The sequence below is a fragment of the Phalacrocorax carbo genome, chromosome 2, assembly GCF_963921805.1.
Source record: "Phalacrocorax carbo chromosome 2, bPhaCar2.1, whole genome shotgun sequence".
Classification (NCBI taxonomy): domain Eukaryota; kingdom Metazoa; phylum Chordata; class Aves; order Suliformes; family Phalacrocoracidae; genus Phalacrocorax; species Phalacrocorax carbo.
The window spans coordinates 5,776,192-5,789,333 of record NC_087514.1 but is presented as its reverse complement, the minus strand read 5'-3'; the positions used below and the strand labels follow the sequence as shown (position 1 = coordinate 5,789,333).

The 13,142-nt window shown below is 46.3% G+C and overlaps 1 protein-coding gene across 1 annotated transcript in view; it reads right to left on the bottom strand.

The window, feature by feature from the left end:
- Nucleotides 1-12,927, bottom strand: part of KCNK9 (potassium two pore domain channel subfamily K member 9) — an 89,338-nt gene extending 76,411 nt beyond the window's left edge. Inside the window, exon 1 of the mRNA XM_064442037.1 lies at nt 11,910-12,927. Within this exon, the coding sequence (XP_064298107.1) occupies nt 11,910-12,495 (586 nt within the window). The 5' untranslated portion in view covers nt 12,496-12,927. The remainder of the gene's footprint in view (nt 1-11,909) is intronic.
- Between the last annotated feature and the right edge of the window lie 215 nt (nt 12,928-13,142).

The window sequence follows — 13,142 nt, the reverse complement described above, 5'->3', positions numbered from 1 at the left end:
GTGCATTTGATGTTTCCTTCTGCAGTGTAATACTTTGCACTTGTCTTTATTGAATTTCATCATATCGATTTCAGACCATTTCTCCAATTTATCAAAATCATTTTGTATTCTGCTCCTGCCCTCCGACGTGCTAGCCACCCCTCTCACAATTAATGTGTACTCGCTGTTCTATCAGCCAAGCCATTAATGGGAAAATTGAATAGTACCAACCACAAGACAGACCCTTGTAAGACTGTACATATTATGTCCATCCAATTTGACAGAAAACTACTGATAAATATTTTCCAATTTTTTTTTTTTCATCTAGCTGTGAAATCACCTGGTGGCAGATTTAGCAGGGGCCAATCAGGTTTGTATTTTCTGCCCCATTTACAACCACCTGCACAGTGTATGTGCTTTTCACACGTGCAGTTAAGTCCAGCCACAGTGCGACCTCTCTAGTCCACAGTGCGTGTGCGTCCAGACCTTGCATATTGTAATTCAGTCCAGTCCATGTTTTTTCTACTGTAATTATGATAATTCAATGCTATTAGTATGCCATGTATGTAATAAATGTCAAGATCTACTGCTCCCCCACTATCAGCTAGGCCAGATACTCTAATGAAAAAAACAACTCACAGAAGTCCAACATGAGTTACTCAAGGAAAATTTGCGTTTGTTCCAGCTTGTCCCTTGTTATCCCCCAGGTACTTTCACGCTGATTGTTTTACAGCTTGGTCAAATATCTTCCTGAGTATCAAATTTAGGTTGACTGAGCATTAACTCCCCATGTTCTCTCCTGTCCCTTTTTTAACGATAGGCAGCGTGTTTGTTTTTCCCTGCAACAGCCACTGGTAGAGCTGTTCAAACAGCAGCCATAAAAAACTGGTGACACTGCTGACAGTGAACAGTTGCTGCTTAAAGAAGAGGTTTGATTCTTATCCAGATACTCAGCTGGAGACACAAATTGTAGGATGCACTGATAATCCCTCAGGGAAGCAGGAACCTTCAGCAAAAAAAAAAGGACAAGATAAACTTACTTAGATCCCAAGCAAGATCCAAGACAAACTTCAAACAGCCTGTGTGTGTACAGAACCATTAAAAATGAGGCCGGAGGAGGCTAGTCCCTACCTTGCCGCAAGGCAGGACAGTATGCATAAGTTATTCTTGACAGATGCTTGTCTATCCTGTTCTTCATGACATAGCAAAGAGCCTACACCCTCCCCAGGCAATGCATTTCAGGGTTTCACTAGTATCATTGCTAGGAAGTTTTTTTCTCTGTGGCCACACTAACTCTCCCTTGCTGTTGTTTAACAGCTTTTCTTATTCCCTGTACCACACCCAAGTGCTTCAGGAACAGACGGTGATTTTGATCAGATTTGCAAAGCTCCCCAGGCTGGATTCTTTTCAAAGAGATGATGGAAATCGTTTTTAACTGCTCGTCACCCAACCTGCAGTCACGTTTCAGCTAGTCATCCAAATCAGGATCACATACGCTCAAGTGACAGCAACTTCCATTGTGATACCTATCACTAGGTACTCGGAGCCAAGCTTGCATCCAACGCATCTACTTCTTCAGTACCACCAGCCTTTACTGTGCCCCACCTCGAGAAAAGAAGAACCTCTTGAAACCTTTAAAAAATAAATCTGTGTCATACCAAAATGCCAGCAGCTGACCTACCTACAGCATAAGGACATTGACTTCAAACTTCATACAACAGCAACGTAGCAAGACCAAGGCTTTATGAAAAATTATCTCTGCTGCTAGTCCAACAAGTCAAACCGGAGCTGAATGAAACCCATACAGATTAAGCTATTACAAGCCTAGGAGGGGTACAAAGGCTTCTAAATGAAAATATAATTGGGGTGGATATTTGGGAAGAAAACAAAATTGAAACCATTCTGAATCACGTCTAGTGTTTCTCAAGCATTAAAATAAAACTCTTGGATGGGCAGTACATTCATGAACTGACTTGTAACACTGCTAATTTGCCTCTGTTGGCCTACAGCTGTAGGTATCAGCTTATGTGGTTTCCTCTGACTGGCAGAGTGCACTCATTATGGCAAACACATTGCTACTAAAGTCCTAATTGTTTTGAAAAGTGCCCTTTAAATAGCAGGCTTTTTACTACAAAGCAGGATGTTTTTTAAGAAAAAATCATGAGCTTAAGCCTTTGCTGCCAGAAGACTGGTCATTTATTTGTTAGACAAAAATTCCAGAAAAGAATGCAAAAGCTGATAGGGCATCAGTACACACTGAACAGCTACCATCTTCCTCTTTTTGGGATGTTCATTCCCCCGTGAAACAGCAAAGGAGGGGAGAAACTCTGAAGAAGAGAGTTTGAGAATATCACTGAATTCTTAATATAGCAGCTGAATGGTCAACTGAAGGGTTCAGGTCGATATCTGGGATTTCCAGGTGATTCCAAAGGCACAGATCCAGTGTCACTGTTTTCACTATCACTTGCCTAGAACTAGCTTTGTCTTATTTCTAACACACCTAAGTAATACTGAAAAAAAGACTGCAATACCAACTCATATTTGGTGTCCAAAAGCAAACAAACAGTAGGTCAGGGACTTTTATGGAGGATGTGGTAGAGTGATGGTGGGTAGATCCCTTCAAATGTTGGGAGACACTCTCGCTCCCCACACACTGGTCTACGGACTTCCACATCCAAAAATATGCTATTTTCCTCTTTGGCAGTCTAGGGGAATCCAATTTTTTTTGACAGCCTAGTATATGTAACAATCATGAATAATGCTGAAAGGGCATCTTTCTACCATTTCTAGTCCTCAGCAGAAAATGCTATATTCTTTATCCTGTAAGGAACTCTTCTAAAACTCCTGTTCTACCTCAGGAAGCCCATGAAGTTCCCAAAGGCCAGAAAAACACTTGAGATGCACTGAAACTTCAAGTGACCTCTGTAGGTATGAGGTGTTTCTCTGATGCAAGATTGTAATGGCAAGTTCAATCATCTTAATTTAATAAACAGTTTTAAAACACTTCAGATGCAGTATCCTATATATCTGCCTGCATGCAGAGCCTTATAGCCAGGGTTCCACATCCTTCCTGCTGCTGGAGTTCATTTTATTGCAGGTCCCCTAGTTTCCAGAGCAAAGTTAACCTAGGTACCAAACTGCAGATTGATAAAGATTATTAGTGCCAATAACACTGTTTTCACTGAGTAAGGTCAGACTTATTTCACCATACAGTCCACACTATTAACAGCTAACAGTTGGACTCGATGATCTTAAGGGTCTTTCCCAACCTAAATGATTCTATGATTCTAACAGCAACTGTTCATTAGTTCAAGTAACGGAGGTGTAGACCTTTGAAACAAGAGTATTCAGCACCTTTTCCTACTGTGTTTGGTCCTGAAAAGTTCCAGATTGGGGTGAAATGCAGCAAAGTGGCAACTCAAAACTCCATGTGGTCACATGTTTGTTAAAACAGTTCATTTCTGATACGGTTCCTATAGCAATGGCCTGCGATGGTTTAAACATAGAAGGAGGACATCCTTTCTAGAGGACATCAAAAGAAAGAAGGGTGGAAGAAATAAAATATTCCATCTGCACCCAAAGCACCTCTGTAATGAGTTAATGGTAGCATACATCGGAAATTGCTGACAGTGCCAACTGCCTCAGGAGTAGATCTCTTTTATTTCTACCTTCCCTTCAGTATGTCAAGAATATCCCTAAATTGGGAGTCTACGAACATTTCCTCGTAGCTAATCTCCTGCACTATACAATTAGAGAGAGCTGCTGCAGGTTTCATTCATCAATCTGTGCCCTAAAGCTCTCTGAAATTTTCTGGAGAAGGCTCACACAGCTAGCGAAGGGAGCGATGCTCTTCTGTGACAGGAGAGCAAGAAGACAATCAGCTTCCCATCAGATACCTTTTAACCCCACTATTTGCCTGCTTTTCTCTGAAGCTCCTCTTTCTCGCTGGTGCAGGGAATTGAAAGGACAATACAGCCTATTCCCTCCTAATCATCCTAACTAGTAACAAATACACCAGTCCTTAATAGAGAGATGTCTTTCACTGGCATGCCCTAATCATCTCCATAATGAAAGCAGTTAAAAAGGGTACTGAACCCTTTAACCAACCGATGACTGCATAAGCCTCTTGTGGCAATTGGCCAGATATTAAAAAAAATGGTCACTTAACTCCTTAAAAGAAAAAAACTGCGAAGAAACTTAGGAGGTTCTTCCCCGAAGCAGAAATTAAGTAAGTGTGCAATACACTTAAAGAAAAAAAAAAGAAAATAAAGGGTGTCTTAGTAGATTCAGAAGAGGTTGGATCAGAAGAGGTTGTTAACTGTCTGGCAGCAATGAAAGAAAATAAAATTTAAAAACCCACCACCAAAATAAATAAATGGAATAAAACCCATTAACATTCTTCCTTACGATTTCCCTTTGCTCTAAGTTTAAGGTATGCAGTGGACAGGTAGTTTAGCCTTTCACTTTCAATTAAAAAAATAAAAATCAGTATAAATGTCAAAGTCAACATATGCTTTAACCCCACAAACTCTGTTTGCTTCATTATTAAAAAAAAAAAACACCAAAAAACCAACCCAGAAAACTGCTATTACAGGTACTTTCCAGGAGTTGGTTTGCTATAGAATATAGCTCCTTGCACTGTAGAATTTATGTCAAATAATGGCCTGATCCAAAATTACAGTGACTCAAAATATTCTCTCCATTATTTACAACAGACTTTGGATATGGCCTTAATTTCTGGGCTGCTTTTTTTTTTTTTTTTTTTGCCTAACATTCCCTAATCCATAGACCCTCTCACTTTAACCAAAGAAACTGCCATAGCTGCAACACCAACAATATCAATGTTAGTTGTAGCTAATCAAGTCACAGACCCCTGGCAGGGTATAGGTGACTGGGGGGAAGGACTCTATCCATACATTTTAACTTGAAGCCAGTAGATTCCATGGACTATAACCCAGAGAAGGTAATGAATTCAAACTAATTTGCGTCACAGCAATCTAGGTATGTGACATTTCAGAAAGAGTCCGTGGCTTCACTCAAAAATATCCACAAGCCAAAAAGAGATGAACAGGCCTGCTTCACATAGCAAACATCTGTTGCAAGTCCACAGTAACCTCTTAGCTCAACTTAGAAGCAGTAAGGACTCTTACTGATTAGTTCTGCATCACCAGCAAGCGTCCTTGCTAGCATCTGTTACAGGGGAAGAGGATATTTCATGCAGCCTTTATCTAAATCCAGTCAAGGATCTTCAGTGAAAGTCATAGAAACTGGGTACCTGAAAACCTAAAGGGCCTTTGACAGAGGACGCAGAGTAATAACAGAGATAATTACCCAGAATTGTGTATGCTTCTTCATGTAATAAAGCTCCAGGTTCTGCTATTATTGCATGTCAGAAGATCTCAGCTGCAGGAGTTTGCTAATATCACCTTGAATTCATTAAGGATCTTCGCCTTTGGTTCATCTTCACTGTTTAATCTGCCTATAAACTAAAGCCATGTGGTCTGAAAGGGAGAGAAGTGAGCTGTTTGGCAATTAGAAATAGTTCCCAACCTGAATCTTCAGAACGTCATTTTATCTTCTTGTCTCTAAATTGAGGGTAATTTTTACACAGAGGTGTTGTGAAGATGAATCACCTAATGTCAGGACAGCATTCTGAATACAAAGTGCTGTGGAGCTCCAGCTCGAAGTCATGAGCATGGCTTTCAGCGCTTATGAAAGGATATGCTCCGGCATTGAAGGAACTAAGCACTGCAGCTCAGATTGCCTTCAAGGGAAGACAACAGCATTCTGGTCCTTGCTGTGTGCCAGACCAGCAGCATCTGTCCCAAAACCCATGGTGTCCAAAAGGGAAGTTAATCAGTACAGCAACAGTTCACAGTGAAGTGAAGTTAATCAGTTTTCCTTTAGCTCAAGCCTCATAGTTCTGATGCTGTTCCCAGAGAAGGCAAAGGGATTTTTATTCTTTTTAGTCAAAGCAGGCATAAGCCCACAGCTAACAGCTGAACTTCTGACCTTAGTCCACGACACCTCCTCTCCCTCCCAATTCTGCCCTGTAAATTTCTGCTTGCCACCCCTCAATCAGTGGGATAATTTTCTTCTTCAGCTAACTTCTTTCCCATAAGACTCACCGACACCTCTAACTTGTAGCTCTGTCAGTGGACAAACACAGACATTTCTATGCCAACACTTGTAAAGGCACATAAATGGTTTTACTGCATAGAAAAACAATCAATAAGCAAAGACCATATAGTGGAGAAAATGGAATTTCAAAGGTCTTTGGTTTTCTCAAAAAAAAAAAAAAAAAGCTAGCCCAGGAGCTATTAGAGCTCAAAATGTGGAAAAAGGTTCAGAAAGTCATAGCACATACGGCTGATAAAGACTTCAAGAGGTCAGCCAGTCCATCTTCCTATCCAAAGGCAAAACCAGCTATAACTTAACCACTCCTGAAACATTTTTGTCTAAACTCTTTTAAAATGCTCCATGATGGAGATCCCACAGTCTCCGTAGGCAATCTCTTCCAGCACGCAGCCACCCTGACAGCTGGAAAGAGCTTCCCTGTGCCTAATCTAAATCTCACTTGCTTCAGGTAAAGAAAGAAGTTATGAATAGTTAGGAGGAAATCAAAGGGCACCAAATCCTAAAAAAGCACTAATCTCAAGCTTGGTGATGCGAAGGAAATCTGCTGACACCAAAATCCCAGCTGAGTGGCTAGGGACTTCTCACTGCTTCCCGAAAACTGTTTCCAGACTCTTACTGGATATTGCATTTGCACTGCCAGTAAGCCATGCAGCGGCAAGTTCAGCACCAGCCTGAGCTGTATCTTTGCCTCGATTATGAGTGATTTTTAAAAAGCTTTTGCTAATGTGCCTCTGGCAGTAATGTGAGGTATAATTGCAAAAACAGTTTTCAAGAACTCAAAAACCTGTTTCTATGAACATGAGAGCAAAGTAGCCACAAAGTCCTCTCTGTGTTAACACTATTTTGGATATTCTTTAAAAAAAAAAAAAAGAGACAAAGAATATAGCGTGAAAAGATCTTGCAGAGTATTTTAGTTACGCAGAGGAGCAAAATCCTATGCACAGTTCATCTTCACGTGGCTCACTGAAGCTGACCTCCTCCTTGCCTGGGAGATACCACCAACAGATATCACAAGTCCTGATCAGGCAGTATTTTCCGCTGAAGCTTCAGATGGTGTGAATGAACAGATACACTACTTCAGTGCAACTACAAGCATTCGTATCACCTGAAAATCTTTCTCTCTACTTTCACCTGAGTTTATTAATAATGGAGGGGCATTAATCTACTCTGTGCTTGTTTGTTTATGAGGTATGACCTTCACGGTCCTGGAAAGTCATGAATGTAGCAGTTAACTGACCAAAGCACTGGTGTCTTTATTCTCTATCTTTCCCTTTCCACGTCTTGTTTTCTTCCTTTCTTGTCTTTCTTTCCATTGCAAATTGTCCATCTGCCATGACACCCTACTCATAGCTTTTCAAGGGACTGCCTTTAAATGTTACCATCCATCAAAAACCAAGAGCAGACTCAAAACACCAGAGGCTGATCTTAAAGAAGGAACAGTACTGACAAAATAATTCACATGTAAAAAAAAACTTGTGTCTTTTCCTAACCTAAATTAGAGACATCAAAACACAACCAGCTGAGTATTTTTCTACCCAATTTACAGAGGGTAAAATGATGCAGAAAAAGGATATGGAGACTTAACCACTATCCTGAAATGGATTTAAGCGTGTGTTTGCCTAGTTCATTAATGCAGGTTCAAACTCCCTGTCAGGCCACTGTCTGCCAGAAGTATGCCATCTCCTCATCTGGAGGTAGACAGTTCCTGAATGTTTACCTACTCAGTAGCCCAACAGCTGTCAATAGGTGGACGTTCCATTTACCACTACAGGTATTGTACCACATCTTCAAATATATTTTGTCTCTGCTCATCACGATAGTTCAGTCACTGCTTGTAGTAGGTTTGAGATGGAATACAATGGCCTAAAAGCTAGAAAAAGAGACTAGCAATTCACAGCACACACTGTCTGAATTTTCCTCTCCTTACAGTCACTTCTCAGGAAAAATAAATAAATAAATAAAAATCCTCAATCTGTTTGTTGTTTCAGTTTATTTTAGGGTGACATAAACAGCTTTCAGTTCTTTACATTCTGTACAAGCCTCCAGAAATATTCAGTGTTTACTAGAGCTCAGTGGTGTTAAATCAAGTATGACTATCACCCTTTAAGGCCTAAATGATGGAGCGATATCCATACCAATAACACATTTTGACAGTGTTGACACCTGCTTACATAGAAGCAGTTTACTCACTCTTAAGAACCTGTAGAAAAGGGCATTAAAACTTAGTAAGAATCCTAGGAATTACCTTTTATCTTCAAAAGTTTGTGTTTTCATTCATCACACTCAGACTCTTAATGAACTCTGTGGCGTATTCTACAGTGTATCTCATAAAAGACAAATGGCTGGATGGATAACTTGATTAAATTAGTCTCTGTCATCTTTTGGCTGTGTAACTGGAAATGGATAGGAAATTGTACTAGCTAACGCTGAAGTGAGAACACACCTGAAGTAAACTCAGCAACTGGTGAGAGCCAAGAACAGCTTATTAGTTCTTTTTGATCACCTAAAAAATTTGACAGAATTCAAACATGACCAAAACTTTGTGAAAGCAGGGTATTTTTCTTCTGCTATTGGATTTTAAGAGCAGAGTCATCAAAAGTTCTAGCACCTGCAGTTGTTTAAATTTTATTTTTTTTTTGCTGGGTCAGTTCAAAACATAGGAAAAAAGTGACATTGCACCTGGGGAGTTGAAAAAATAATTGTGTCACAGGTGGAAAAAAAACTGTTTCCATGTATTTGATCAGCCCTCGCTTCTTTGCTTAGCGCTCAGCTTGACAAGCAAGCAAGAACCCCCCACCATCCCTCAATATAAGCCAAATGCCACGGATTAGAGGAAACGCGAGAGTTGCCCAAGCCTCAGCGCCTCGCCCCGCACGGGAGCCCCTCAGCTGCTCAAGCTCCCGTCCCAAGAGGTCTTGCGGCGGGTGTCTTCCCGGGAAGCGCCGGGCGCGGAGGCCGCCGGGGCGGGAGCGGCGGGCGGCGAGGCCGGAGCTGTCCCTTCAGCACCACGGGCCGCCCCGCCCCGCCAGGCCCAGCCCCGCCGGGCCACCGACCGCCGCTGCCTGGTGGCCCGCGGCCGGCGGCACACGCCTCTGGGCACATCAAAGCCACAGGAGCTGAAATCAACGCTGTAAAGGGGTGATCGCTTCAGACGTGGCGTCAAGGCAAACAATTAAGTTAGACATAAATTAGGCTGCGATCATATGCATATTGCTAGTCTTTGGGGTCCGCTGATTCCTCCTGCGCTTCTCTGAAGTTTTGTGGAGAGAGACGTACAACTCCAGACCAGGCAACGACAGGTTTTATTCACTCTCTTTTAAAAATCAGTCTGCGACAGTTGATCAGATGCACTTTTGCAAAAGCGCCTACTGACTAAAAGCACGTTCACTAGCGCGTACGCCACTGCATGTGCTTCTTGAGGCCCGTCTGGAAGGTTTCGGGGGAGAAGGAAATGTATGTGAGAGCGTACACACAGTCAGTGACAAAGGATTAATATGAACACGTAACATCGCTTCCCCGTGCAAGAAACATAGATAAGAAATCTTCTCTTATTTTCCTCAGAACTTAAATGTAGAAAGTAATTTTTTCCCCCCTTTGAACCAAATTCCTTTAGGATAAATGAGAAATTAAAGAAACACCTTCATGTTCACTTTTACAGACTAGCAGTAGATCAGCTAACATCACGAAGCTACTTTATTACTGAAGAGACGATACACAAAATAGAAGTGCGCTTGTGCGCTTGGCAAGATGCAGAGAGTAACTATTAATAAACTTTTGAAGGACGGATCACATATCCTCCTGGAGCAGAGTTTCCCAAATGAACAATCGTTAAAGAATGTCTGTTATTCTGCACCATTCTTTATTATCGCTCTTCCTCCCAGCGGTTCCCAGTTGCTATACACATTTTAAATTTAAACAATTCTGACATCCCAAAGCGCCTCTGCCTCCAGAAACGCATGCTGTCCTCTGCACGCTGAGGTGTGCCGAGCTCCCTAAACAAATCCCAGCTCTTTGCATGAGAAAATGCTAAAGCTTCCCAAGCAAGCAGTACTCGTTTCCAGGTAAAACACAATCAAACCAGTCAACGACTGTAAAACCAGCTCTTTCTACCTGTCACTGAGCTTAAGAACAGAGAAAGTACTGCGGCCACCTCTCAGGCGGGAGTACAGGGCACCGTGAGTACCGAGGCGTGTGCGTGGAAGCCTTGCTGTATTCCAGGCGAGTGTGACAGTCCAGTATTCGCTTAGCACAAATAAATGACAAGAGACAGATCGAGGGAGAGAGAATCAGTGACCAAAGGAGGAAGGAGAGTTCTGACATCGTAATGAAGAGCAGGAAATCATCAGCCAAAGTTACATTCTACTTTATATTCTATAGCCTACTAATATATGCATTTTATATAAATATATCTAATAACAGAAAAGATGAGGAAATTATCCCTGAAAAATCTCACCTTTGTAAGGGCAAACAGGCTTTCTACTGTCCCTCAAAGGAAATTTTTTACTGCCCTGGGTATAACACAGTCAAATACAAACGGAAGTAAACACTGCTCTGAGGGCAGCGACAGCACGTTCTGCTGAAACTGTCAGTATCTTCAGGTGGCAGCGGACAAATTTCTTGTACCAAGCCCCAAACGGCAAAAAGATCGAGTCCTTCTGCATTAGTAAGAGGTCTTTGGGGTCCTGTTCAACATAACGCACTGAAGCCACTGAGCTCGAGGGTTTTTTCCAGATCTCCCCAGATGTTAGGGGGGAACGTCTGGAAGTGCTGGGAGAAAAACGTTATCGACCACCTCAGTAAATCCCCTCTGTTGACCACAAAACCAGGAAGAACAAACCAGCTCATCAAGCCAAAGCCAGAGCTGTAGCCCAGTTCTGTGCGCACTCTGCAGCCTCTAGTTATCGTGGTATTTATTTTTACAGCAGGGAAGCAAACTTTATGTGAAACGCTCCGCTTTCACTGCGGGAAGCAGAGAAGTACAGAACGACAGCCTGTGGCTGTGTCCACTGACTGTCCCTCAACCGTCCTGGGAAACGGCATGTCTGGGAAGCTGGGCAGCACGGGTGTGACAGCGGGGGTCTTTTTGCCTGTCAGACAGCACGCCCACAAAGAGGGGACGCAGACTGCGACCTGTTGGCACATCAGATACTCCAGCTGCAATAAAAACTTCAGGAACACGTTGGGAATGCCCAGGACAGGCCCAGCAATGGGACCACAGCTGTGGGAATCCCCACTACAGCCCTGGCCAACACCAAAACAAAGTTTGCAAAAGCTGGGCTATGCTGGGCTCCACCACGGGCTTTCCCAGTTGATGCAGTTCCCGTGCCCTCATCGCCTTCATCCTCATCCAACTGCCTTTTGCCTAAGTTTTCCCCATGTCTCACAAGCAAAGGTGCAAGGAGGAGCACGGCAACAGGGCCTCCTTCCTGAGGGGAACCCCAGGAAAGCGTCACCCTGCCTCGTCCCCCCTCCTCCTTGCCACCCAAGCCACAGCTTAATGGTAGCAACCGGGCCAGCACCAGTTCCCCCACCAGGCCAGCCCTGCTCCACTCCAGTCCCACCCAGGGGACACAGGCTCCATCTCCAGGGGGAGAGGTGCGGGACACCACAAAGTCCAACAAGTGCCCCTGAAGAGCAATGAATTACATAACATGGGAGGGAAGCCAGAAAACCTCACCCGGCACTTAACCCTTTGCATGCCACGTCGTGTGCCCCCCCCCCCCCCCCAAGGAAGGCTGTTGCCCCAGCCCTGTCCCCAGCCCCAGCCGGCCTCCCCGAGGTGAAACACTCACCGATGGTCGTGATGACCGTGATGGCGAAGTAGAAGGAGCCGGCAAATTTCCACTGGACGCCGGCCCGGTGCGGCTCGGACTGCATGATCACCAACTCCAGCTGCCGGTAGTCCTCGCTGGTGATGTTGTACTTTCCTTTGAGCCGGATCTCCTCGGCTTTGAGTTTCTCCTCCTCCCGCATCTCGTTGTCGGACTCCAGGGCATCAAAGACGGCAGCCCCGACCAGCAGGTAGGTGAACGTGCAGATGATGAGGGACAGGGTCCGCACGTTCTGCCTCTTCATGGCCGCCAGCAAGGGGCGAGTGAGGGGACCATGTCCCCCCCTGGCCGCCCGGGGATCCGACAGGCCGCAGCAGCCGCAGCAGGGGGGCAGGTGCCGGGGGGGCTGGCGGCGCCCGCCGCCGCCGCTGCCGCTGCTCCGGGGCAGCTTGTGCTGCGGCGGCGGCCGCTCTCCGCCCGCCTGCTCGGGCTCCTGGGAGGAGGAGAGGCACAGGAGGCTGCTGGAGCGCCGGGACCAGGTGCCCTGGAGCCGGGAAACTCTGCGCAGGACCTGCCCAAACCAAGCCGTCCCAGTGCGCAGGGCCATCCAGGGCACCCCCGCTCCTCCCCAGCACCGAGGCCAGGGGCAGGGGGTCCCCGCCGCGGGAAGGGGGCGCTGGGCGGCGCCCCGCCGAGGGGCCGGCGGCCCCGGGCCGGAGTCCTGCGGCGGGCGGGTCCCCCCGCGAAGTTGGCGCGGCGGCGCGGGGAAGGGTCCCCCGCAGCCCGGGCGGGGCGCGGCGGGGAGGCGGAGGCCGCCGCCGTCCCAAGTTTCTTCAGGCGGCGCGGGGGGGCCGGGGGGGGCCGGGCGGCGGCACCGCGCCCATCCGCGGGCGGCCGCGCAGGGGGCGAGGGGCGGCGGGCGCCCGGGCTCCGGCCGTCGGGAGCGGCCCGCGGGGGCCCGACCCGCCCCAGCCCTGGCTGTCTTGGGGAGCGCCGGCCGGGCGGGTCGGGACGGGCTTGGGCTCTTTATTCCTTCCGCCGCGGTGCGAGGCGGGCGGCGGGGAGCCGGGCTGCTGCAGGTGGCCGCGGAGCGGCGTCCGGCGTGGCGAGGGCGGCGGCGGCGGCGGCGGTGTCAGGCGGCGGGCGGGGAGTTGGGGGCAGCATCCCCGGGCGCGGCGGGCCGCGCCGCCGCTCCGGCGGGAGGCGGGGGCGCCGGGCCGCCGGCGTGGCCCTGGCGGCGGGGAGCCAGCGCCC